Consider the following 26,953-nt stretch of genomic DNA (forward strand, 5'->3'; position numbering starts at 1 on the left):
TAGAGGACTTTGCTAACCTTAGCTTGTTTTAGATTTGGGCATAGATAAAGTTAATGCAATCGGGGCTGGAGAGATGTCTCAGCTGATAAGAGCACTGACTGCTCTTCCAGAGTTCCTGAATCCAAATTCCAGCAACCACACAGTGGCTCACAACCATCTCTATGAGATCTGATGCCCTCTTCTTGTGTGTCTGAAGACAGTTACAGTGAATTTATATATAATAAATAAATTAAATCTTTAAAAAATAGACTGAATATAGATTTAATTTCAATATACCCCCAAGATGAAATCTTCTGCATATAAACACATTATAAAATTACAGATACAGAAAAGAAATTTTAAAAAAAGTTAATGCAATCATGGGAACCCCTTCCCCTAGCCTCATGTAATTAAGCCCTTGCTGGATTGGAGAAAAACAGCTTAGACCTGGGAAAGAGGAACCAGGGAAATGATGCTGGGGAGGGCAGAAGAAGAGCCAAGACACACTCTTACTACTAGAAACACATGACCCTTCTGCCAATTGGATTTGTGCAGTTCTGATATGTGCACTTTTTTATTCCTGATCCCTTATCCCACAGTTCCTTTAAACATTTCCAAAACCCTGCATTGGGAATGGCATCTTAAAGAATAGCCAAGTACTCTGGCTAAATCACTTTCTGGCAATGGTTCCCGTTGAGGTGCACCTGCTAGCATGGGGGGACTGAGCACGAAGATGCCATGTTGTCTTGGGATTTCTATTGCTGTGATACAACATGATAACCAAAAGAAACTTGGGGAAGAAGTGTTTGTTCCAGCTTACAACTCTCAGGCCACAGTCCATCCTTGGGAGGAAGTCAGGGCAGGGATTCAAAGCCAGAAGTGGAACAGAGGCCATAGAGGACTGCTGTTCACTGACTTGCCCCTCCCCCCCGCCCCCATGGCTTACTCTTGCCACCTGCTTTCTCACACCACTCAGGACCACCTGCCCAGTGCTGACACCCGCCACAGTGAGCTGGGCCCTTCTACATCAACTACCAATCAAGAAAATGCTTTCCCACAGGTCAACCTGACAGGGGCCTTTTCTCAACTGAGGTTCCTACTTCCAAAATGACTCTGGGGCATGTCAAGCCAACACAAAATAGCAATCAGGATACATGCTAAATGGGGACCAAGTTGGGTGACTTAGTAGAAGGTAAGGCAAGACGTGTGACGCTTCCAAAGGGATTTTTGCCACAGAAATTAAGGAAGGGAGCAGATGATGACAAGGGGAGTCAAAATAAACCAATTGGTATGTTCATCAGACTCTCTCTAAAACTCCCATGACATCTACTGATCCTCCCCAAAATAGCCAAATGCAGCACAGGACTCAGACAGTAGCAGTCTGCCAAATGAGAAGACAGTTGCTCATCTGATTTTCATGACTGTTTAACAGCATTAACAAGCATCATTTTAGGGTGTTGTATGGTCTTATGTATGTCTTTGTGTGGCTGGGGAAACCATGCCCAGGGTTCCATAGACCTCTGGACTGAAGGGCATTCCCTTAAGTAAACACTTACTAAGTCAATCAGTTAATTATCAGGTCTATGAAGGCTTGATTTACAGAGACGGTTAGTCTAGTGTTGCCTTCAAGAGACTCTCAAACTAGCTAGTGTGAGGAGTGAGCCAGGCTTCTGTGAGGTTCACTGTATGTGGTTCTGAGCTGTGCTTCATACAGAATGTTTAAAGACATTCTGCAATATTATACTTAGGTGAACTGAATAAAACATCACACTCAGTAAGTGCTCCAGTCAGGCCAAGGGGTTATAGGTGTGAAATAGTTTAATATTTGTGAAGATTTAATCGGAGAACTCATCTTTCACTCTGCAGACTTGTAATGTGAGAGAATAGAATACATGTTTCTGACTGTCCATGCTATCATTTCTCAAAGAAAAGTCAAAAAATAAAATTTTGATGACTGATTCAAACAACTGACTAATAAAAGTGGTTGTCGTTGTTAAGCATGCCTGTAATCCCAGCACTTGGGAGGGAGAGCAGGGCCATCCTCTGCCAAGAAATTGAAAAGGAACAGAGGTTGAAATCATTTTTCCTCAGATGTGTAATGACTGGGAAAAAAACACTCTGTATAAGAAACTGTAGAGGGCTGGAGAGTTGGCTCAGTACATAAGGGCACTGACTGTTTTTTTCAGAAAACTTCGATTTAGTTTCTAGCACCAACATGGTGGCTTTCAACCATCCATAACTCTAGCCCCAGAGGATCTGATGGCATCTTTGGCTTCCTCAGGTACTAGGTATACATGTGGTACACATACATGCAGGCAAAAACACCCATACGCATATAATAAACAATTGAAATAAATTATTTTTTTACAAAGACATCATATGCCATGAACAACTGAGTACATAGGGACCCTTATGAAACAATCACAGATCTTAGTTTGTGCATTCCTAGACATATGTAATCTTTCAATTACATAGTCCTAAATGATTCCACTTTAGAGTTGAAAGTTTAATTATTCTTAGATATTAACATGAAAAATATCTAATAATTTGAATAGTTTAGATTTCCAAAAATTGCACATGTTGCTTTTGTCTTAGTTAGGATTTTTTTTTTTGCTGTGAAGAGACACCATGATCACAGCAATTCTTATAAAGGACAACATTGAATTGAGGCTGGCTTAGAGGTGTAGTCCATTGTCATCATGGGGGGAAGCATGGTGGCTTCCAAGCAGATAAAGCGCTAGAGAAGGAGCTGAGAGTTCTACATCTTGATCCACAGGCAGCAGAAGGAGACTGTGTGCCACACTAGGTGTAGCTTGATCATAGAAGACCTCCAAGCCTGACCCCACAGTGACACACTCCCTCCAACAAGGCCATACGTTCTCATAGTTTCCTCTCTGTGGGCCAAGCATTCAAACACGTGAGTCTATGGTGGCCATACCTATTCAAGGCACCACAGTATTTAAGAGTTACTTGCAGTTTAGTACCTGATCTTAACTTTGTAAAAGCAGACTGTACCATCCAATGGTTCTAAGGACAATGGAAATGACACATGGCTTGTTTTTCTTTCCAACAGAAATGCGCATACAAATAAATGAGGCTGAGAAGCTGTTTCTTGAAAAGCTCAGTGAAAAGGAATATTGGGAAGAGTACAAGAATGTGGGGAGCGCTCAGCATGCTCAACTCATTGTTTCCTTACAAAATGACATCGACACAGTTAAAGAAAATGCAGAGAAAATGTCAGGTCAGTTGAGACAGAGTTAGCTCAAATTCAGTAAAATGGTGAGCTGTGTTTAGAAGACAAAAAGCCAGGCACTTCCTCCAAACCATTCGTTATCAAAACAGGACAACCATCTGTGAGCCCACAAAATCCAGAGACTGTGCTTTAGTTGGGTGCAGAGAAGGTGGGTGGGCATTGAGGACCAAGGGCCAAAGGAAAATTTGTTATCAATTTCAATGGACAGCGTGTTTCCTGCGTCAAAGGACTATAGACGCAGGTCCACAGACAAAGGGGGAAGGCAGTCTTCTAAAGAACCTATACAAACACTCCTCATGACAGGAGAGTCAGCCTAGAACGAGGACCAGGGTTTGGACATGAGCTTGCGACAGCATTGGTCAAATGAGTAAAGGGCCACCCCACAGTTTCCACAAACCGTGGGAGAGAGAAACCAAAGCGGAGTCAGAAACAGCTGGAAGGTAAAATGTTGGCCGACAAGCACTAGCCCGCAGGGTTTGGGGTTAACTTCTCCAAGGTGAGCGCCATAGATCGGCCAGCTCAAACATCGGAGAGTCTTGGAGCACAAACTCACAATCTTCCAAGCTCTTGCTTGCAGGGTCTCAAACATTTCCAGGAAGATGTCTGCATACCCCTGTTTTCTTTGGCTGTCTTCAGCATAGGAGTGATTAGCAAGCATCATGGCACAGAAAGCACAACTGAACCACATTAGGCAGCCATGAGAGCTTCACAATAGCCTGTGCTGCACACTCTGCTTTTTTTTTTTAAAACCATCCATAGGATGCCACATAGAGCTTAGAACATGATAAAGTATTCATTTCACCTTTCAGTGTTACTACAGCAGTGGAACTAGACCTTCAGGATATATTCAGTTATCCACATTGGGTAATTTACAGAAAATAATTGCCATGTTAGCCTATTCCAGGTTTTGTGATTTCTTTTTTTTTTTTATGCTAAGAATAAAAAAAATAAATGATTACAGCTAAAGTTCTGACCCACAGCAACTTTTAAATGATTGCGTTTGAAAATTATATAAACAGTCAGCATCAATTTTTTGGGCCAGGGCCTGAATCAAAGAAAGTCATTTCATTAGATGGACTGGAAGGGTCGAATAGTCATGATACTCAAAGGAAAGTGAGAACAGGCGGGCTGTGTGGATGCGCATGCGCTGTCTAGGATGCCGCAGAGCTCTGTTTCTTGCTTTCCAGCTGTCAGGCTACACTAGCTCCCCAAACCCGCTTCACTCTCTTTTCTCATTCCCCACACAATCTTATTCCTGGCCCGTCCACCCCGGGTAGGCTCTCATCTCTCACTGCTCCAGAGCCTTTCCCGGCTGCCACAGCGGAACCTCAGACGCTGCCCACCAATGGCTGGCAGTTGGCCGCATTCAGTTTCTCCAAAATATTTTTTTCAAAATGTATTGTTTTCATGGGAATAGCAACACACACACACACACACACACTCCACCTGAGAGTCATTTCACTTTCAGCACAGATGAGGATGTGGACGCTTGCTCAAGTAGCAGTTTGGCTATTGGAAGACTAGACCCGCCATTTCCTTCCTATCAGACCAAGATCCCCGAGGTCTGCTGTAGCTGTCCTGGTCTGTTAAGAAAATTTCCCCAACACCACAGCGTGCCATCTATAGACAAAGAACTTCAGGCAACTATCGATGGGAGAAGAAGAATTAGCATCTCCCCAGGGATAACCCCTCCTCCTTATTGATTGTCCAATACAGAGTGTTCAGTCTTGAAACCATATACATACCGATAAAAATTGGACATAGCAGGTTATATATATTTGGACATACATTGTGTGTGTGTGTGTGTGTGTATGTGTGTGTGTGTGTGTGTATGTGTGTGTCTGTGTGTGTGTGTGTGTGTGTGTGTGTGAACAAATATAATCAAAGGAAAAGAGGCTATCAACTTGAGAGTCTGAGGATGAGAGGCTTTGGGGAGGAGAAACCGGACAGGCTTGAGGAAGGAAAGGGAAGAGGGAAGTGAGGTAATTCTATTTCAGTTTAAAAAATTAAAAAACTGTTTGAGGGTAAGAAGATTATCTAGGTTTCAAAGATAATTTTTGTATTTTGCTGGAAAGCTTTTTTCCCCAGAAAATAAATATTTCTCAAGTGACAACAAAAAACAAATCCCCCATCCCTTGAAACAGAGCCCTGATGGCAATTAGGGTCTCCAGCAGTCTCAGTGCGGCATTTTTTTGTTTAGTTAGAGAATAAGTTAGATAAACCTTTAAGGATGTGTCCACAAATCTAGAAAACATGATTTTTAAATTTTTCTGTATGAGAAAATACACCTTGACTTTCAAATAATCATCTTGCATATGGCATAACTAAAATGCAGCTAATGGGAATACATGTCATAATTATTTGATAAACAGCTAAGTTAGACTATCACCACATTAAACTTTTAGAAAGGCACAGAGACCTCACTGCTCACTACGTCACCTTAGCTAGACTTTGCCCAAAGAATTCCTCTTGTCTCAAACAGAGGGTTTGACTCTACCCACACATCACCCTCTGGAAAGGTAATTTTCTTACTTGAAGTCTCGCTTCCTCCAGAGGATGAACGTGGCTAAAGACAGACCTCTTTGTCCAGTTTAATCAGGAACATCTCAGTGTCTTCAACAGCATCTTGATTAAAGAACTGGATTACAGTTAGGGGTCATGGGAGATTGGCCTAAAAAGATGTGAAAAGGGGAGTGGAGAAATAGCCCAGGGGTAAAAGTACTTGCCACACACACACACACACACACGGGACCTCAGTTTGCTCCCTGAAACGCCCTTTAAACACTTGGATGCTGTGGAATGTACTTGTAATCCTGGCATTCTTAGTGGGAGAGGAGAGGCTGAGACAGGAGGATTGCCACCTATGCATAGTGGCAGAAACAAGAAAAACAAAATGGAAGGATACCAACACCACAGGAGTTATCTATCCTCTGACCTCCACACGTGTGCTGTGACATGTATACCTGGGTTCAAATAAATCTTTGTTTAAAAGGAAAGGTTGTCCAAGAGAACAGGGAGTCCTGCACTTAAGCTCTGTCCCCTGCCTTGCATACTCAGCGCAGGTTCAGGGCTGCTGCCTCCCGCCACCCCTCTCTCTCCTCGCTGTGTCTTCCTTGCGCAGGGAATCGCGTGCCGGAACATTGGCAATCTAGTTAGTTGGAGTCAGATGTACATAATGAGGCTGTGAACTCATAAGCTGTGTGAACCAAAGGATGGATGTCATACAAAGATTGTTTTGAGTTTTCCTCTAGAAAAAGAATCCTTCGAAAACACAAACATTATTGGAAACCTTACACTACTTCAGACTAAGGTGTTAGCAAAATTCTGGGAGCAATTCTTCTGATGAGAAGAAATGGATGTTTCAGAAAATTTTATCTTGAGAATTGGGGGTGAGGTGAGGTGGGGTGAGGAGTATATAGAGAGGAGGGAGAGAGGGATGAGGACTGGACTTTATAAGCATCACAATTTTACCTCAGATCAGCCCCACTAAGGCTTGTGATTTCCTCCTAAAGAACAGTATAAACTCACCCTGGAAGACACTAGAAAGAGAATAATCAGAGAAACATTGATCCAACTGGAGCAGAGGAAAGAATGGGCCACACAGGTACGTGCCAACCCTCTTAACACAAAGCAACACTTCCTACGCCTCCATGTGGTTTATCATTGAGGGGTGTGGCGGTACATGCCTGTAAACCCAACACTCGGAAGGCTGAGGCAGGAGGATCATGGTCTAAATAGTCTGTCTCAAGAAGGGAGGTCAGGATGTAGCATAGTGATAGAATGCATGCCTAGCAAGTACTAGGTTTGATCCGTAGCACTCTACACATAAAAACAGCATCATCACTGCCGAAGAAAAGTCCTGCGGCCAGGGAGTTTATAGTGGGGCCCCTACACTTACAAGCTGTGCAACTGGACCCCTTACTGCACTTTCCTGGATTTCTGTGCTCTAATGTAAAGAGCAGAGACCATTAGACTTACCTTAGAGATGCAGCATAAGGATTAAATGAGAATGTTTAAGTAGTATCCTACCTCTCAAGGAGCAAGTAACTTACTATTCAGTTATAAAAGTCTCATGTGGCTGTAGTGAAATATTAAGAATAAGTGTTTTAAATGAAATATAATTTGTCTAAAAACTATTGTTTTTACATATCTAGGCCTAAGAGAATACACTTTACGTTCCTGTGATTTTAAAATTTGGGCTACACAGCCAAGTGTGGTGGTACATGTATCTAATTCTAGCACTTGGGAGAAGCAGGTAAATCTCTGAGTTCAAAGCCAGCCTGATCTCCATATCAAGTTCCAAGAGAATTAGGGCTACAAAGAGACCATATCTCAAAAAAGAAAAGGAGGGGGAAAGAGGGGGGGGGCGGTAGCTAGCAAATCGGGTTTCAAGGTGAAATTTCCAGTCATGTATGATTACTTTGTTTTACAGTAAACATGCACACAGTGCTTCTATACTCCTTCCTAAATCAGTAAAAGGGAATTCCTGTCTACATCATACCCTTTATTCAGAGCCCTATGCTTCTAGTATTCTCAAAAGTTCCATCAGTGGTTCAGATGTGCAAAGATGCGGGGGCCATGGGAACCAATCCCCGGTGTGTTTGCCAAGGTTATGGGAACTGATCCTTGGTGTGTCTGTAGGGGTCATGGAAATGGATCTCGGGTATGTCTGCAGGAGTTATGGGAACCAATCCCCAGTGTGTGTGCAGGGGTCATGGGAACAGATCCCTGGTGTGTCTGTCCATGCTGTTGGGTCACCTTTTGATGAGTCTGACTGTTGAATTCCATCACGAAGTGATCTGATTACAGTTTAAATGACTGAAAATGTTTATGCAGATATCACATCACAAAATGAAACAAAGCAAACTTACTTATAATGTCAAGTGTTCATCTCAAGGACCTTTAAATCTCTCCTCAATCCTGAAAGGTGTAGAGACTTGCTAACAGGATGACTGCCTATAGAACAGTGACCTGCACAGAACAGAGGGACCCAGGTTCGGTTTGCAGCTCTTCCAGACCCTGGCTCTCAGTATTACCATGCAAAGCCCACCCCATGAGTGCTTCAATGAGTTTTCCACCTATTAGCTGCCTTTTGTAGCTTCCTGTGTTGTGTGTGCATTGTGCCACCTTAACTACTAGTGCAGATCACGTATCACCCTGGATGTGCCTGGGTCCCACCCACAGAGATGCTCTGGGATATTGTCCTGGCTTATGGATTTTACAGTTTTCATTAAGTTCTGATATATAAGTGAAGTTGAAATAATCTCAGGACTTCCTTCAGATTTAGTTCAGATGATATTTTATGGTGGGGAGTGTGGAGAGAAGGAGCTAGAGAGATAGCTCAGTGGTTAAAAGCCCTGTTGCTCTTACAAGGGATCCCAGCACCTACATAGTAACTCACAACCATCCATAACTCCAATTCCAAGGGACCCTGTCCCCTCTTCTACCTCCTTGAGCACCAGGCACACATGTGCTGTATATACACGCAGGCTGACAACACTTCTATACATATAAAATTAAATTAAATTAAAAAGTAATGATATTTTATGATAGTAGAAATGCAAGTTTTTACTTATAGCTAAAATATAAGCATTCCTAGGAAATGCATGTCTCCTCTTCATTTAATAAGCATGATCCAAAATTTTTTCATTAAAAATTCTCTACTTTAAAAAACAAGTCAATTTAAGCCTTAAATCTTAAATCAAGATGAACTTAAAGCAATTTATCTTTAACATACTACTAAATTATTTCTGTCCATATTTACAATGGAGGATATTTTTCTTATTTATGTGCATACAGATTCTTACGTGCACGCACAGATGTGTGCACACCATATGGAAGCCAGAGACCAGCCTCGTTTGTTGCTCCTCATGAATGTCTACCAGGCCCCCACCGACCCAGCGCTCACACATTTGGTTGGGCTGTGAAGGAACCCTGGGATCCTTCACTTGTCTCAGTCTCCCCAGTACTGGGGTGGCAGCACACTACCATGTCCAACTTTAAAAAAAAAAAAGTCGTGTGTGTCTGAGTGGGCAGGTGTCATGGCACACGTGTAGAGGCCAGAAGACAACTTTAGGGGTTTGGTTCCCTCCTGCTATTGGTTCTGGAGATGGAACTCAGGTTGTAAAAGCCCATAGACTGTGTGGTTTTTACCCACCAGGCAATCTTGCACAGACTCAGGCTTTTTTACGTGAGTGCTAGGATTTGAACTCAGACCCTCAAGCTTGCACTGCAGACAGTCTCCAGTGGGCTATTTCTCCAGCCCCAACTTCTTTTGTTTGGTTTTGCTATGTTCTTTTAGATTCTCCCCTCTATTAAGTTTAACCACACCTTGGGGCAGAGAGTTGGCTCAGTGGTTGGGTGCACTTGTTGCTCTTCCAGAGGAGCCAGGTTCAAATCCAGCACCCACGTGATAGCTCGAAGCCACCTCTGACTTCAGTCCCAGGGAACTTGATGCCCTCTTCTGACTTCTATGGGCTCCAGTCAGGCATGTGGTGCACATGCACACATGGAAGAAAAATACTCATACACATGAAATCATAAAATCAATTAAATTAAAATCTTTCAGCTCATTTATTTTAAAAAGAGGTTTTGTCTTCTAATAACTGATTAGAAACATGATAGCCACATAAAACTGCCTCAGTAAGAAACACAGTGTCATCCGCTATCCAAATATCTGTGGGTGAGATTGTAAGTATCAGATGGTGATATGGTTCAAAGTAGAATTAAACTAAAGGTGACAGAGGAGAGATCCTTAGTCTGGTGAAGGCTCAGTAGATGCCCCAACAAAGGGAAATCGAGGCGGGGGAGGTGGGAGTAGGTCGGGTGGAGGGGCATATACTTGGAGGCAGGGGGTAGGAGGAGGGGTTGGGGGTTTTTGGGGAGGGGGAAACTGGGAAATGTTTTAGCATTTGAAATGTTAATGAAGATCATATTCAATTAAAAAAAAATGAAGGTGACAACAAAGCCTGCCTGGCCAGGGCTGACATCGCATGTCCCCTCGTGACAACTCTTTTCCATACAATACTTTTCTTTCAGCACGCTGTAAGGTTCATTGACAAGAGCAACTACCGAGAGATCTGGGAAAACGACTGGCTAAAAAAGGAAGTAAGTGGGATGTATCAAAATAATTCTTTTTTTTTTTTTTGAACTGGCAATGACCTTTAATTATAAAGATGAAGTCATAGGGCGAGCCTGGAATCTTAACTGACATAAAGAATTGTCAAAGAAAGACTTAATCCTATTATATTGTTACTCAATAAATGCCATAAATGATCTCAATAATGGCCAGAAATAACGTAGGGGCTTAGTCCACCCTGTCCGCTCAAATGTCCAAGCTTCTCTGTGTCCACAAACCAAGCTGGCGCCCCTCAGGAGCGTCCTGCTGGTTGTCTCGCAAGGCTAAAGGATCATTTAACCACACCTAAAGGATCATTTCAGCTCCCGATTTAAATTACCCTTTGGGGACTGCATCATCCTTTGGAAATGTGTTCAGCCTCTTAGACTTCCTTCCTTCCCTGCCCTGAGGCACATGGTGGAAGGGCTTGCCTTGTGTGAGCATGCGGTCAAAGCAGGTTCCCTTTGGATCCTGGCTCCCTCTGTACTCGCAAGCTCTCTGGTCCTCTGGCAACCCCTGATCCAGTTTAGATGGTATGGAGTTTTGGACAAACAAACAATCATTTGCCTGAGATCAAGATGACCCTGAAACATCTGTACAAGAACTCACAGGAACTCCTGAGCCAGGACCTCTTTCCTGGGCCAGGGCCATATGGGGTTTGTTGGGTGTGGTCATGTGAGGACTTCTATAGTATGCCCTCTTCTCCTCTGTGCTCTCTCTGTCTTGATCTGAAAATCACCTTTGTTATTCGGAACTGCCCTGTCTTCCTGACATTGCATTTGCTGGTCACTCCGTCCTGACCTCTAGTTCTTCCTTACTCTTGCTGCCAGGAAAACTCACTCTTCCTTCAGAGGCAGCCTTTCATGACCAATTTCCCTGTGAATCATGTCAGAACACTCTCAGGGAATCCTGAGAACTCCTTTCCCAGTATTTTCTTGCGTTGCTGAATTCTTGTTAAATATGTTGAAACTCTGTTCATGATCTGGGTCCTTAATACAAAGAGTGGGCTATATCTTTTTAACTGTTTGTTTATAGTGCCTGAAAAATAATCTTTGCTTACGAGAAAGAGCTCTTAAATGAAGGAATTTTGAAGAATGTCTATGAGTATAGATATACTTCCTCACTGACGGGATGAATCATACACACGCACATACACAAGCATTTCATTTTAATTTAGAAGCACTTATATTAAGCTGCGAGTTATAATGTGGCTCAAATTGGTAAGCTGCATCTTGTTCCCCTAAGGGAGAAATAAAATTATACAAATACAATAAAGAACCTGTCTGCAAAGATAACAGGTATAATGAACTAGTAGGTGAGGTTTCAACAATTATCTGGCAGACAAAAAAAAAAAAAAAAAAAAAACCCAAACAAAAGAAAAAACAAAACAAGACAGGTATGAGAGCAAGCTGCAAGCTGTTGGGTGAAACTGGCCAATAACATTTTGTCCAGATGTTCCATGGGAAGCGCACGCTGTCTGGGAAGCCTTGGGGGGGACTCTGCTCAGAGACTGTGTGTTCTGTAGAGGGTAGGGATGCAAGAGGAGCAGAAAACAAGTACCCGCCACAGCCTGCATCGCTGGATTTCCCTCACACAGAACAAAGCCGCTACCCTCAGCGGAGGAGCCAGCAGGCTCTGCCCCAAGAACCCTGAATCATCTGATACACGGTTCCTAGCATAGATGTGAGACAATTATATGCAAAAAAAAACAGTATATGTTTCTAATTGTGGCATTCATGAGTCCACAGTGTAAATAGCCTGTCCCTATTTTCTCAACTCAGAATACTCCTGCCCTGCCAGGCCTGCTTCCACACCAGCTTACTCACTCTCTCAGCCACAGGAGAAAGTTGGAATGGAAACAGTCCTACGTACACAGTGGTGGAGAAAATACCACCGTCCCGTTGATCCTTCCTAATAGGACCAGATAATGGATTGCTAAGAACAATTGGGCAATTCTGAAAAAAGTCAGGTGAACTAAAGAGAGTAGAAGCAGGCACTAATAATAAAAGCCACGGCTGAAAGATGCTGACAGGAAATTCAGGAAAGGAGCTTTTGTTAATACCAAAAAAAAATGTGAGAGCCGGTTTATTTAGAAAACAGGATCCTTCAAGGCCAAAATAATCAAATATGAAATAGAAGGCAGAATGCACTCCCTCAGAGCAGAGTGAGACATGTCACTAATGTAAGAGGCATGGCATCTAAGAAATATTAACTCTAAAAAGATAAAGCAGAAAGAAACATCAGCAGAGCAGTAGAAAAAAAATCCCTGGTTTTTGAAACTGGCAAACAAAGGAAGGCGGACCCGGTGAACAGGAAGGCACTGGTGTCAGTTGAGAGTGTTTTTGAACTTGGAATTCTATACTCCACTCAACCAAACTAAAGGGAAAAAAAACAAAGCAAAAAAAAAAAAAAGGAAAGAAAGAAAGAAAGAAAGAAAGAAAGAAAGAAAGAAAGAAAGAAAGAAAGAAAGAAAGAAACTATTCCCAGACTTTCAAGACCTGTGATATTTACTTCTCAGTCATCCTAAGGAATTTACCTAACAGCACATTTAACAACACAAACTAATACCTAGAGGGAAAAAAGAAAAGAAAAACAGGAAATGCTGTCTTTCCCAAAACTCCAGGGAAGAAATGCCTGAGTCTAATTGTGTTGTGGGCTTAAAAGGCATCCAGATTAGAAATGATGTCATTTCCAGGCTCCAAACCCACGCACACATCAGCCAGCTGCAACTCCCTGTAAGCTCACCACAGGCATCTCAAACTCCTGAATTGACAGCATCTGCCTCTTTCGCTGAAACTGCTTGGGGTCCCATGCTCTGTCTGTCCCACTTAAGGACCCCACCACAGTTCTGCAGTCACCCAAGTTGGAACTTTGGAAGTCCTGAAGAAATTCAGTATCCGAATCCAGAAAGCCTGTCTAAATCCCGTCTTTAATCTCTGCTTCCTTGTCTGCCTCTGCCCTACTCCGGGCCCTCATTAGCCACGCCCCTTCTGTAAGTGATGCCTTACCTGGTTTTACTTCCCTTAAGCCAGACTCTTCTTCCCCCTTTCCCCTCCACACAAACTCAAACGTAAACCTGACAGCATCACTCTGTGGCCAGTTCCGAGGCACGAAGGACGGTGAAAGGCGGTCTTCTGGAGACGTAGGCTGGACACACATTGTGTACCATGTTGACAGGTTTGGAATCATGATGGTTGTTACCATCAACTTGACAAGATCTAGAATCGTCTGGGAGACACAACTCTGGGCATCTATAAGGTGGGAAGACCCACCCCAAATGTGGGCGCTATTTCATGGCCTGGGGTCCTCAACTGAATAAAACAATAGTTAGGGAGCCTAGCACACCAGCATCCACTGCCCACTCCTTCCTGCCTATAAACGCTCTGTGACCCGCTGCTCCGGGTGCCTGCCTGACGCTATGCCATCTTTCTTCCTGACTACAAACGTGGCGTGACCCGCTGCTCCGGGTGCCTGCCTGCCTCTATGCCATCGTGACCATGACAACCTCAGGCCGCTTGGATCTTCACACAATGAGCCATGGATGTCCTGAAGGCACTCAGAGCCAACATGTCCACTGTGGGATGTTAAATTCCTCATTCATTCCTCTCCTTATCTTTTACTGTCGCCTGTCCAGAAACAAGAATAAAAACGTTACTTTACAACTCGTCCCATTCTCTTCCCTGTCCCCCATCTGACTGAGCAGAGTCAGGATCTAGAAAACTAGGAGACGAACTGTAGACTGTCCCTGCGATATTGTCAAGTAGCTTTACTGTGTGTGAGATGGGCGTGTGGAATGAACTGGGCCTTGTGCACACTAGCCAAGGGTTCGGCCACCTGGCCCCAACGGGGCCTTTTCCCTTTTCCTTTTAAATCTTACCTTATTTCTTGCAGTGCTGGATATTGAGCCCAGAGCCTTGTACACACTAGACAAGCACTACCCCTGAAGTGTAGCCCCAGCACTTTTTATGTTTCGAGACAAGGTTTCCTGCATTGCCCAGGCTGCCCCTGACCTTGTACTGTATTCTACATTCACCCTGTCTCAGCCTCTTGAGGAGCTAGGATTGTAGGACTGTGCCACAGGGCCAGCCTGACAACTGTCAAATTAACTTTGTAAGGTCATATTAATGAGAGTTCATACCATTACTCCCAGATAATTAGAATGAATTTCCCATTTAAACAAGATTTTGAGATGGAGGTCAGGGATCAGAAGTTAAAGGTCATCCTTGGCTATATAGCAAGTTTGAGGCTAGCTTAGTCTATGAGTAAGTAAAAGATAAAACAAGGGATCAATAATTTAAAATTCAAGGTGGGTTAATAATAGAATGTTAAGGGAATTTATTACAGTTTTACTAAACACAATAGTATAATGCTATAACAACTATTTAACTCTGGATATATAAGATGTCGTAGATCTTAGATTTAAAGAAAAATACTATATATATATTTGACTGATAAGAAAGGTTGCCCCCTGTGCCCTGAGTCTGCTGAGGCCTCAAATAATGTTTGGTTTTATTTAATTTTTTATCCTTATAATTAACTGGAAATAAAAGGAAAAGTATCAAGTTTAATCGACTCACAGAATTTAGAGAAAAAGGGCAAAGCATTTTAAGGAAATTCAATAAGCTTAATCTTTGTATTACAATGAATATTCACTTTGGTATGATTAAATTTGCTCAAAAATTAATAAAAACCAACTCCTTTTTAAAAGATTCACTTATTTATTTTATGTATGTGAGTCCACTGTAGATGTCTTCAGACACATCAATAGAGGCCATCGGATCCCACTACAGGTGGTTGTAGACTAGCAGCCAGTGCTCTTAACCACTGAGCCATCTCTCCAGCCCCCCAGAACTGCTTCTTATTTTAAGTTCTATCACTACATCCAAGGGTTGCCCAGAAACACACCTAAGGTGACTCATTTCCTTGAGGTAGGTGGAGAATGAATGGAGAGAAGAGGACTTATGGAACATATGGGGGGGGGGGGGGGACTGGGAAAGGGGAAAGCATTTGGAATGTAAACAAAGAATATAGAAAATAAAAATTAAATTAAATTAAATTGAAAGAAAGAAAGAAAGAGAGAGAGAGAAAGAGAGAAAGAAAGAGAGAGAGAGAAAGAGAAGAAAGAAAGAAAGAAAGAAAGAAAGAAAGAAAGAAAGAAAGAAAGAAAGAAAGAAAGAAAGAAAGAAAGAAAGAAAGAAAGAAAGAAAGAAAGAAAGAAAGAAAGAAAGAAAGAAAGAAAAGCATCTCCCAGAGCGCCACCTCCGGAACTGCCCACTTCTCTCTCCTCTCCACAAAACCCCAGAGCATGGATGTGTGTGAAGGTGCGGGGCAGGTTGGCGCACGGCTTTTGTTGTGTGTTTTTATTCGACATGTTCTTTAGGAAAAGAAAGACTACTGAAATTTCCAAAGGACTTTCACTCTCAGAGAAACGGGAGAAGGGGAGACTCCTAATTTTAGAGAGGCTTAGGGCTGGAAGGGCACAGGGGGCCTTGCAGATTAAAAGGTCGGGTGTGTGGATCCTGCTGACAGAGTTTGACTTGTCTGTCCTGATCTCTAGCTGCACTTCTTAGGTATTTAGAGAAGCCTGGTTTTGCACCTTTTCTTCCGGCTCATGTTCCTTACTCCAGAGCTTTAAGATAAGTATGAGAAGGTACTGGTTTTGTTTCCCCAGTACTTCAAAAGCCGAGAGGATTCCGCAATTAATGCAAACCTTGCCGTGCACACTGCAGAGGGAAGTGATGTCATAAGATATCCTAAGCCCTGCAAAGGAATCGCGGCGCCGACTTTGGAAAAAGTTAGAGAACTACGCGCTGCCTCCCAGGCATGCCCAGCCCACGGCCATGAATCTTTCAAACATTTTCCTCTGTGCACAGCCTCTCTGGTGTGTTTCTCACCCTTTGAGAACAAATTTTTCTTTAAGGCATTCAACCTTATAATCAAGTTAATTACCCCTGAACCTAAACACCAACCACTGGCTTATTATAGACTTAGAATGATTGAGACAGGCAAGTACCATTTGTCTTCCTCTCTAGTTCTAAGCTGCCTGCAGGCTAAGCCGTTGACTCAACGCTGTCTAATTAGCCTTGGCTTTGTCGACTGGGTTAGAAGCGGTCTTCTGGGGAAAGGTTGACTCTTGTTCGCCTTTGTGACCTATATTGTGCTGTTTCCGAGGAAACTCTATTCAGATTTCATCTCAGTGATTCTAATCTGCTTACTCACCGTTAATTTCGTAGCTCCAGCTAACCAGCATCAATCGTCTCAGTGGAAGTAAAAGGTTTACTCTCACGGTTCCGGACTCCTGTGAGCCATAGCTGATTCTTCAGTCCCCGCTAACCAGAACACGGATTCTTTTTTTTTTTTTAATTAGAATTTTATTTTTATGTTATGCACATTGTTGTTTTGCCTGCACGTACGTCTGTGTGAGGGTGTCGGATCCTCTGGAACTGGAGCCACAGAAATCTGGGAGCCACCCTGTGGGTGCCTGGAATTGAATCTGGGTCCTCTGGAAGAGCAGCCCATGCTCCCAACTGCTGAGGCCCCTCTCCCCACCCCACCCTCACCCAGAGCACAGATTTCAAAACAAAATAAGTAACAGCTGTGATAGAGTATTTTCGGGGCTTCCAAACTTCCCCTTGGAACTTCGCAAGCCAGACCTCCATTTTCTGCGCTGCTCTCAATAGTCTTTTTTTTTTCTTTTAAGACTTTATTTTTACTTTATGTATATGAGTTCACTGTAGCTGTCTTCAGACACACCAGTAGAGGGCATCAGATCCCATTACAGTTGGTTGTGAGGGACCATGTGGTTGCTGGGAATTGAACTCAGGGCCTCTGGAAGAGCAGTCAGTGCTCTTAACTGCTGGGCCATCTCTCCAGCACCACTCTCAACACTCCTGATCTTCCAAGTTCCCATAGAACAGATCACCAAGCTACAAACATTCAATGGCTTTTTAGTTCAATGCTCCAAAGTCCATCCACAATCTTCCACAAAACAGCATGTCCATCATAGCAACACCCAAAGATCCTGGGACCAATTCTATCCTAGATAAAGAATATAGAAAATATAAATACATACATACATACATACATACATACATACATACATACATAAAATAATATGCATTCTAACACAGGGGCTAGTAGAAAGGCCTTTTAGTCATATTTTTAAAGTACCACCATACATACCAATTATTCCAGTGTGTTTTCATTATCTTATTTATCATTGCCTTTAGAGCAAATCACGTTCACTGGCCAATGTACCACATTGCTAAGTGAATTTTGTTTCCCTATGTCTGTCTGCCTCTGCTCATTTCTAAGTCCAGCCATGCTTCAGGAGGGTTGAAAGGACATCTTCCACTATGCAATAACTGCCTGCCGTGCCTGTCAGTAACCCTGGAAAACAGTTCCACCGCCCCCTTCTTAACCACAGAAGGACCAGGCAAACACTGTAATAAATAATAAATGATAGATCTTCCCTGAGGCAAATGTCCTGTCAGGAGTTGAGTTTGCTAAAGAACTAGTCACTGAATGAAGCCAGTAAGTACTGACACCCATCCCCTCTTCTGCAAACAGATCGCAGTTCACAAGAAGGAAGTTGAAGAACTGGAAAGTTCTATTCATCTACTAGAAGAGGAAAATTTGCAGCTTATCGACCAGCTATTTAACTGCAGACTTGTGGATCTCAAAATACCCAGGTGAGCCGCTCCCCAGTGCCCCAGCAGTTAGCATTTGGTGCAACCAGAACACCCTGGTCAAAGTTATTACATTTCTAGAAAGTGTTTTGTAGACATTATATCTATAAAAAGTTGGTGGGATTTGTTTGTTTTGTTTTGTTTTAAAAAGGTGATTTATCCAGATGTCACTTGTATCCAAGTACTCAGGAGGCTAACACATGAGGATTACTATAAACTCCAGGCCAACATGGGACACATAGTTCCTGGCCAGCCTGGGCTACAGAGTAACACTCTGGAAAAGATTTAGTTCTTCAATGCTTCCTCTAGATGGCAGTTGTCAAAAATCAAGGAAGATGGCTGGAGAGATGGCCCAAGTGAAAAGCACTGGCTGTTTTTCCAGAGGACCTGGCTTCAGGGCCCAGCACACACATGGTGGCTCACAACCATATGTACCTCCACTGCCAGGGAAGCTGATGCCCTCTGCTGGCCTCTGAACGCACTGCACGCATGCATGCAGGTACCTCTTACAAGTAAAATAAAAATAATTCAAAAACATTAACAAACAGTGCTATGCACAATAGCTCCAAATATACAGAAACACTGCGTGCATGTGCTTCAAATAACTTACAAAGTATTTTTTTCTCTTCCTCTCCCTCTTTCCCACAATCCTCCTCCTCACATTGAACCCAGGACCTTAGTCATGCCAGGCAAGACCTCTAACACTGAGCTACACCCCAGCGGTATTTCTTACTGGTTTTCTTACTGAACATCCACAGTGACCTAACTGATATTCCCACTCTCCTTCTGGAACATTCTCTCCCCTCGTACTCTTCCTGGTGAACTTCTGGTTCTACAAGACTCTATTCCGAATTTATCTCCTCGGGAAACCCTTCCTTGTCCCCAGGGCTATCTCAAGGGGTACTTTTTCATGACTCCCAGAATTCTCACATTACCCATTACACATCTCGCTGGGAATGGTCACTTTGGAATTCTGTAGCAGTCTATCATTTCAACAAGCCTTATGCTCCTGAACCTTGTAAAGCAGGCCTCAGGTCCCCTCTCTGTCTCCATACCCTGGGAGGATAGGCGCTCGTTAACACACGGCGTGGTAGTCATTAACTGACAGACTGCTGTTTGTGCTTTTAGGAAACTGTACATTACTCAAGCGGCTGGGCTGCAAGTGACACCCGAAGACGAATCTTTAAATTCGCCAGAAGCAGACACAGGTACAATTCCCTCGTAATGAGGTGTTCCTCGCCTTAAAGCACAGCAGTCAGAGCATCTCCTGTGGGCAGGCGTCCCACGCGCAGGAGCACGGTGGGGAGGAGAACCAGCTCGGCTCCTCTCAGTTCTCCTCCTCCTCCTCCTCCTCCTCCTCCTCCTCCTCCTCTTCCTCCTCCTCCTCTTCCTCCTCCTCCTCTTCCTCCTCCTCCTCTTCCTCCTCCTCCTCTTCCTCCTCCTCTTCTTCCTCCTCCTCCTCCTATTCCTCCTCCTCCTCCTATTCCTCCTCCTCCTCCTCTTCCTCCTCCTCCTCTTCCTCCTCCTCCTCTTCCTCCTCCTCCTCTTCCTCCTCCTCCTCTTCCTCCTCCTCTTCCTCCTCCTCTTCTTCCTCCTCCTCCTCCCCCTCCCCCTCCTCCCACAGCGCTTGCCCTCCTCTAGTCTGTCGGCTCTTCCCTTCTCTTTTCATCCCTTTCCTTTCTCTGCCCCTCCCTTTTCTACCACACTTTGCTCCTTCTTAAGGTATCACCAAATAGCGCAGGCTCTCCTCGAACTCGTGACCTGCCTGCTTCGCCGTCCCAACCCCTGGCATTCCTGACACGCGCTGCTGGGCCTGAGTTTTAATCCCATTTTCTATCAAGCTTGTCGGGTTTTATAATGAATTAGGTAGATGCGTATAGAGAGGGATCGGGTATCGCCTACGCTGTCATTGTTTGGGTAGCACTTTAAACCAACATAAATGCCAGTGTACCCTGACCAAGCCAGCTCAGTCAGTCAACAGGGTCTCAAGTGAGGGAGTGAGGATCGAAAAAGAAGAAAAGCTATTGGACAAAATTATAATGTGGCGCCAGCCCATACAGAGAGGCTAAAGCGGTCTTATTTCTCTCCAGCCTGCTTTTATATCATTCTAGATACATCCAAAACACGTGGTCAGGTCTTAGATCAAAGGCAAAGTAGTCAAGTGAAGCAGGAAACAAGAAGATCCCACAAGAAAGTAATCAAGTAAAGTAGTAAGCAAAAGGATCACACAAGAGATCACATAAGGTAGCAACTCAGCAAAGTAGCAAGCGAAGCCTCATGATCGCTGTTTCTAATATTCTTACCTGACCCTACTTCCTTGTCCGAACCCAGTGACAAAGGCCAAATTCCTAGAAGCAGCACCAAAGGCTCTCAACAGTACCCCTTAATTCTCAAGTGTTTATGGTTAATGCTAACTATAAGAAGGATGTAAAACTGTTTCCTAAAATGGAGCCACCTCTTACTTTTAATTATTTTATTTTATTTATTTATTTATTTGATTTTTCAAAACATAATTTCTCTGTGTAGCCCTGGCTGTCCTGGAACTTACTCTGTAGATCAGGCTGGCCTCAAACTCAGAGATCCACGTTATTCTGCCTCTTTTATTATTATTTTATTATTATTTTATTTATTTATTCCACACAATCTATACTTTTTTCCCTTTAAGCACTTTCGGATTGGTGGGAGCAGCACTAGGGACTGAGCCTACAGCCCCACGGATACTTCAGGCTCACGGTATTGATTAAACTAAGCCATCCCTTCAGCCCTGAATTTTACATTCCTCAGTTCAAAGTTCTTTTAAATACAAAACATGGCCAATGATGGCATTGCATTTTGTCATCCGCTCAAAATGTTAACTACTTATTTATTTGCCTTAATCCCAGAGGAGAATTTGCAATTGCCCTCCAAAGAGGAGAGTGAAGACATGTTGGACCTCTTACTGGGGAGCAGCCACGGGACGAGCAGCCTAGATAGCCAGCCCAGGAAGACCGGAAGTAAAGACGGCTCCTCCACAGAGACGGAGGGCTCCATCACCCGGTACTTACTGCGTGAAGACGAACAGGATTTCAAGGTGAGAGTCACAAGAACACAGCTCCGACTAGAGCATCAGTGTCTACAGTGCTGGCAGAGGGAGATCTAAACTGCCCATACTGAAAATTTGATTTGTAATTCTTCCCTAAAGTAGTTTCCCATTGGCCTCTCCAGGGACACCGTTTACTCTCACTAGCTACAAGGTTCATTTATAGACCTTTATTACTAAGGTGCCACTTGTCTTATGGTACATAATAAACTCTCCGGGGGCCTAGTCCTTTAAAACAATACTTTGTATTTACTTGCAGGCTTCCATTACTGGGAATTGAGGAATGACTCCCCTGGGTTCTCCCTGGGCAGTCACAGCGAGTGCTCACTAGGGCCACAGTCATCTGAAAACTGGGATTGGGGCAGAAGGCCCATCTCAAAGGCAGGGCGGGATACTCCTATGTCAAGCAAGACGATGGTGGCTACACCAAGGCCTCGGTTTCTCTTCACGTGAGCCTCTCCAGAGGGTGCCTTGAGTGTCTCTCTGTTAAAGGATGGTGTGTGTCTTCTCAGGGCGAGCAATCCCAGTGACAAACGGGAACAGCTTTAATGCTTGGAGGCCACACACTGTCACCTCCGTTATAGATTCTACTGGTTGATCTAATCAAGCGCGGAGAGTATAGCTCCTGCATCTTGATGGAAGACTGTGCAAAGGCGAAAAGACTCCAGCAAACCCGTGGGGTCGGATATAGATCCGGCCATCACTGTAAAATGCCCTCCGCCATGGGATGCCCGGAGTAGCCAGTCTATCCTTTAGAAAAGTCCTGTTTGTACATATCTGCCCTTTCCTTTTCTCATACTGCACAGACCTTAAAAAGTCTGGTAGGAGAATAAAGGCTGAAAAACAAAAAAAAAGTAGGAAAAAAATGGAATAAGTCATCATACTAATAATTCACTCCAGCTACCATCAAGTGATTATTTCTTTACTTAAGATTATTTCTTTACTTAGCCTTACGTAGCCCAGGCTAGCCTCAAAGTTTAGAGATTCCTTCCAGGCTGGCCTCGGACTCTTGGCTATCCACGTGCTTCTCCTATCCTGAGTGCTAGGAATTTGCAGAATTTCTTTTTTTAAAGCTTCACTAAATTTCCAGTCCTTGTAGGGTTAAGAGCCCATCAAATACAGTCAAAGAACAACTCCCATTGTAACCCATCTTAGTTTTTTTGTAGACTGAACCCCAAGACCTCTCACATATCAGACAAGCACTCTGCCACTGAGCTGTATCAATTCAAGTAACCATTTAAAGCCTGCTTGCTCTTGGTTTGGTTCCCAGCATCGAGGGAAAAAAAATTAAAGGATGATATTCTAGTGTTTTTGCCATTTAAATGGCCAAACACCACCACTTGCACCCTGGAATACTGATTCCTGCCTCATCATGCTGATAGCTCGCCAATTGTAGACAGCAGAGCACGAGCCGTGTGCCTCTGGGTGAGCACTGACGAGGAGCACCGACGAGGAGCACCGACGGTGGCCATGGTGTAGAGCACGCAGGCACCCATCAACTTTGTGTCCGTTTGAAAACTACATCCAGCAGCAAGGCATCGCCTCCACTTCTCACTCTTTAAAGTTCCCGTAAACACTGAGCACCCTGCAACACGCCGGCTACCCATTACGCTTGGGAATTTGAAGAAAATGGGGAGCTAAAGTCTCAAAGGAGGCATTACAGGGACAAATCAACAATCACCATATAAAGAGGGGCCACACAATTTATACTGTCCCTCATGGACCCTTTTTATCATTGTGCCCCAGCCTTGCATAGGCCCAGGGTGCATTCCAGAAAGATTGATGGTGTGTGTGTGTGTGTGTGTGTGTGTGTGTGTGTGTGTGTGGTATGTTTTGAAGAAACAGAACACATGAATTATTGCTTATGAGGGGCCCATGAGTTTGTGGCTGACTAGAGGATTTTATAGAAGGTAGTTAACTTTCCAGTTCTTTTTACTGACTTTGGCACAATGGGATAAGTTTAGTATACACGAGCCAAAGAGTGTGTGAAAAGATGTAAACTCTTGCACAAGTTGCTCAAGGATCACGTTATCCAGTCTAAGCAGTCCTTGCAGGACTAGTTTTGAATAACAACACAATGTGCTGTGGCTATCTATGCCTTGGTACGTCAGAGACTGTATACATCCTCCATCAACAAATATACCTTCACCACCAAGGCAGCCTCCACCATCCCACCAGCCAGTACTGTGCCCACCTCAAGGCTCTGTGAGACCTGCAGTCTTCCCTCCTGGTCCCTGGGAGATCTGTCTGCTATAACCCTCGGGGAATGTAAACTTGAAAAGTACATTTTTAGAATTCTGTAGTGGATTTCCTATTCCACGTATGATACGTCAGTCACATAGTCAGCATGGCAGTCAGCTCTGTCAGGTAAATGTCAGCCCAGGGAAGAGCATCTCAGTTACCACAGGCACTTGCCAACTGCATCTCCTTTTGTCTCTTTACCACAGGAGTACGTAAACTTGGGCCCGCTGGCATTGAAGCTAATGAGTGTGCAGGGCAAGAAAATGCCCATTCATTTTCAAGAAAAGGAAATTCCAACTGAATTTTATGAAGACATGCGCAGCCCTGAAAGCCGCATCACACATAAGATGATGAAGACGTTTATTTAGGCCTGGGAGCCACACCCTTCTTTATAAAGTCTATGGGAATTAAAGTGTCCAGGCTGTTCCCTTTCCTCACACCACCGTCCTTTAGCAAAGCTGGTGTTACTAATGGTCGTATTTACATTTAAAATCCTGGCTTCTGGGGACTGAGCTATTTGAAATACCTGCCCATCATGAGTGACAGAAAACGCACTGCTTTCTATATTTATATATTTAGGAGGTAGTGATTTCGAATCCTTCTCATTTAAAAGTTCATGGATTCGTTCATGAACCCAATATGGAGTAATTGTTAGAAATGTTCTTAAGAAATGTTAGGGTATGCATATCATTGTCTACTAACCCCTCTGGGTGCTAAATGATGATCACGGTAAAGCAAACCTGCCTTTCATCCTATTTATAATGTGAATTAATTTATCTTTTATTGATATAAAACACCCTGACAATAAGAACTTACAGGAGAAAGGGTTTATTTTGGCACACATTTTGAAGGTAAAGTCTATCACGTCAGCGGGGGTGGGAGTTAGGGGTAGGGATGGGACCAGCAGGGAGGTTAGTTGGGGTTGGAGTGGGTGGCTAGAGGTTAAGGGTTAGGGGAACGGGGAGGGGGAGGGGCCGGCATGGGGCTTAGGGGTAAGAACTTGGAAAAAGGGCTATGTGTGTGTGTGTGTGTGTGTGTGAGAGAGAGAGAGAGAGAGAGAGAGAGAGAGAGAGAGAGAGAGAGAGAGAGAGAAAGAGAGAGAGAGTCCTGGCTGCAGCAGCTGCAGCTTGAGGAACTCATGCATTGTATCTGAACTCATGGAACAGAAAGCAAATGCTACCGACTTCATAGATTCTAGATGGCCCAGTCCCCGAGCCTTCTCACCCCACTAACCTAATCAAGAATCTCTCGTAGGGTGCCCCAAGGCTGATGGTCTTTCCCAGGTTTCCCTAGAGGCTTGTCTCCTAGGTGATTCTAGAGACTCTCAAGTTGACAGCACTTACCATCACATAATAGTAAGATGATAATAATAATAATAATGACAATGACAATAACAATAATAATAATGTAGCAGTAGTATGTTCATAAATTTTTAAAAAATATTTCACTAGGCTTTTGGACAGAAAATATCATGGAGGACACAATGAGGGTGGGAGAGACCCCGGTTCAGGTGGCAGATCCACAGGGATCCGCTACTGGAGGATTTATAACTTAGGATCGGTTACAAATTAGGATGCTAGCTACTGTGTCCAACGATTGTGCTACCTGTAGATTCTATACTAGCATTGTGAGGTGTTTGCCTTCATGAGGCGACTCAGCTGAGTTCAAGAGAAAGCCTGTAATCTCCAACGCTCAGGATGCTGAGACAGGAAGACTGTAAATTCAAAGCCTCCCTTGACTACAAGAATGTGTGTTACACAGACGTGTGCACATGAGTCGTGGCACATCTGTACAGGACATAGGACAAGTTTGCCAGAGTTGCCTCTGTCCTTCCACCATCTAAGCGTCTGGGATTTAATTCAGATCATCAAATTGATGGTAAGCACCTTTATCCAGTGAGCCTTCACATGGCATTTTGGAGTACGCAGAAAAACACAAATAATTCACAAATATATCTCTACATAACTTTGTAGGGATGTGAGGTCCAATGTGACTATTCAAAAGTCAACCATATTACTATCTATTTACTCTATTGATTGATATTTCAAGCAAACAAAACAAATGCTAACTAACATAGCAGAAAAATTAGATGTGGGGATGCACACATAAAATCCAGAATTTGAGAAGTGAAGGCAAGAGGAGGTAGAGAGCAAGGACAGAAAGGTCTATGCAGTGAGTCTGAAACCAAGCTATGCCACGTTCTGAAAGGAAACAGAGGAGGAGTGGCCCTTCCAGGGCAGGGAGTCAGGAGGAGGGCGTGGGAGGGGTAGAGGGAGGGGGGACTTCAGTCAGGTATGATACGCGAGAGAAGAACAAATAAAACAATTAACATGTAAGAAAAAATTAGCAAACTATAAACACAACTGAAGGCTGGAAACAATTCACTAATAAAAGAATTAAAGAAGGTTTAAATAAATAAGAAGATGTATATACTACATTACAAAATGGAATACTATCAAAATATAAGCCCCCAATTTCAACTATGAGCACAACACAGTCTGGGTAGATGTCTGAGTAAGATTTTTGTTGAGTAACTTCTAAGGTTCATACAAAATTTTATATGAAATGGTAATAGAACTTCCAAAAAAGTTCTAAAAACAAGAAAATTTAAAAACTCAAGACAGGGCCTATCATGACTGCCCTCTTAAAGACCCAGCAAGCAGCTGCAAGAGTCAGATGCAGATATTTACACCCAACCAATGGACAGAAGCTGCTGGCCCCTGTGGTTGAATTAGGGAAAGGCTGGAAGAAGGTGATGAGGAGGGTGACCCTGTAGGAGGACTAACAGTCTCAATTAACCTAGACTTCCCGAGATCTCTCAGACACTGAGCCACCAACCAGGCAGCGTACACCAGTTAATATGAGGCCCATATCATATACAGCAGAAGACTGCTGGGTCTGAACTCAGTCAGAGAAGATGCACCTAACCCTCAAGAGACTGGAGGCTCCAGGGAGTAGGGAGGTCTGGTAAGTTGGGGTGGGGGATGGGGACATCCTCCTGGAGACAGGGTGGGGGGAGGAGGTATGGGATGAGGAACAGTCAGAGGGTAGACCACTAGAGGGATAAAGTCTGGACTGCAAAAAAGAAAAGATTAAAGAATAAATAAAGAATTGAAAGGGGGGGGGAAATATTCCACTAGCAGGAAGCTCCTCCCCTCCAGAGCTATCTTAAGTCTGTCTACCATGTCCCCATGCAAAGCGACTAGCACTTTCCATATGGATGCTGTAAGCCAAGGGTATGGTAACTGTACAAGCAGGCCTTTTGCCCTAGGACCAGATAAGACCAAAGTGTCATGTTTCTTTACATAAAAGGTAAGCCTCACAGTAAGAGGTGCTATTGGCCACTTTAGTAGTAACAACTGTGCAATGCAGTCTTGAGCTCAGCAGGGTGATTTCAAATCACCCTGGTCATTGTAGGCTAACTTCTTCATTACTGGCCATTTTCCTAATGTCCCGAGAAGAGGGCGGTGCCACCGCCAACCGAGTGCTATTAAGTGAACTACATTAGTTCCCACTGCGTTCAGCTCTTCCTAGCCCTCCCTGGTCTCTCCCAAACCGTCCGTGTTTGCCCTGGAACCGACAGTAGGTAACGCCAT

General features: G+C 43.7%; 1 protein-coding gene across 1 annotated transcript in view; it reads left to right on the forward strand.

The window, feature by feature from the left end:
* Ccdc83 (coiled-coil domain containing 83) overlaps positions 1-23,725 on the forward strand; it is a 35,650-nt gene extending 11,925 nt beyond the window's left edge. The window contains exons 4-10 of the mRNA XM_052177581.1: positions 3,053-3,220; positions 6,745-6,836; positions 10,271-10,339; positions 17,919-18,040; positions 19,166-19,245; positions 20,920-21,107; positions 23,564-23,725. Coding sequence (XP_052033541.1) covers positions 3,053-3,220; positions 6,745-6,836; positions 10,271-10,339; positions 17,919-18,040; positions 19,166-19,245; positions 20,920-21,107; positions 23,564-23,725 — 881 coding nt within the window. The remainder of the gene's footprint in view (positions 1-3,052; positions 3,221-6,744; positions 6,837-10,270; positions 10,340-17,918; positions 18,041-19,165; positions 19,246-20,919; positions 21,108-23,563) is intronic.
* The last annotated feature ends 3,228 nt before the right edge of the window (positions 23,726-26,953 follow it).

This window comes from Apodemus sylvaticus, chromosome 1, assembly GCF_947179515.1.
Source record: "Apodemus sylvaticus chromosome 1, mApoSyl1.1, whole genome shotgun sequence".
In the NCBI taxonomy this organism is placed as follows: domain Eukaryota; kingdom Metazoa; phylum Chordata; class Mammalia; order Rodentia; family Muridae; genus Apodemus; species Apodemus sylvaticus.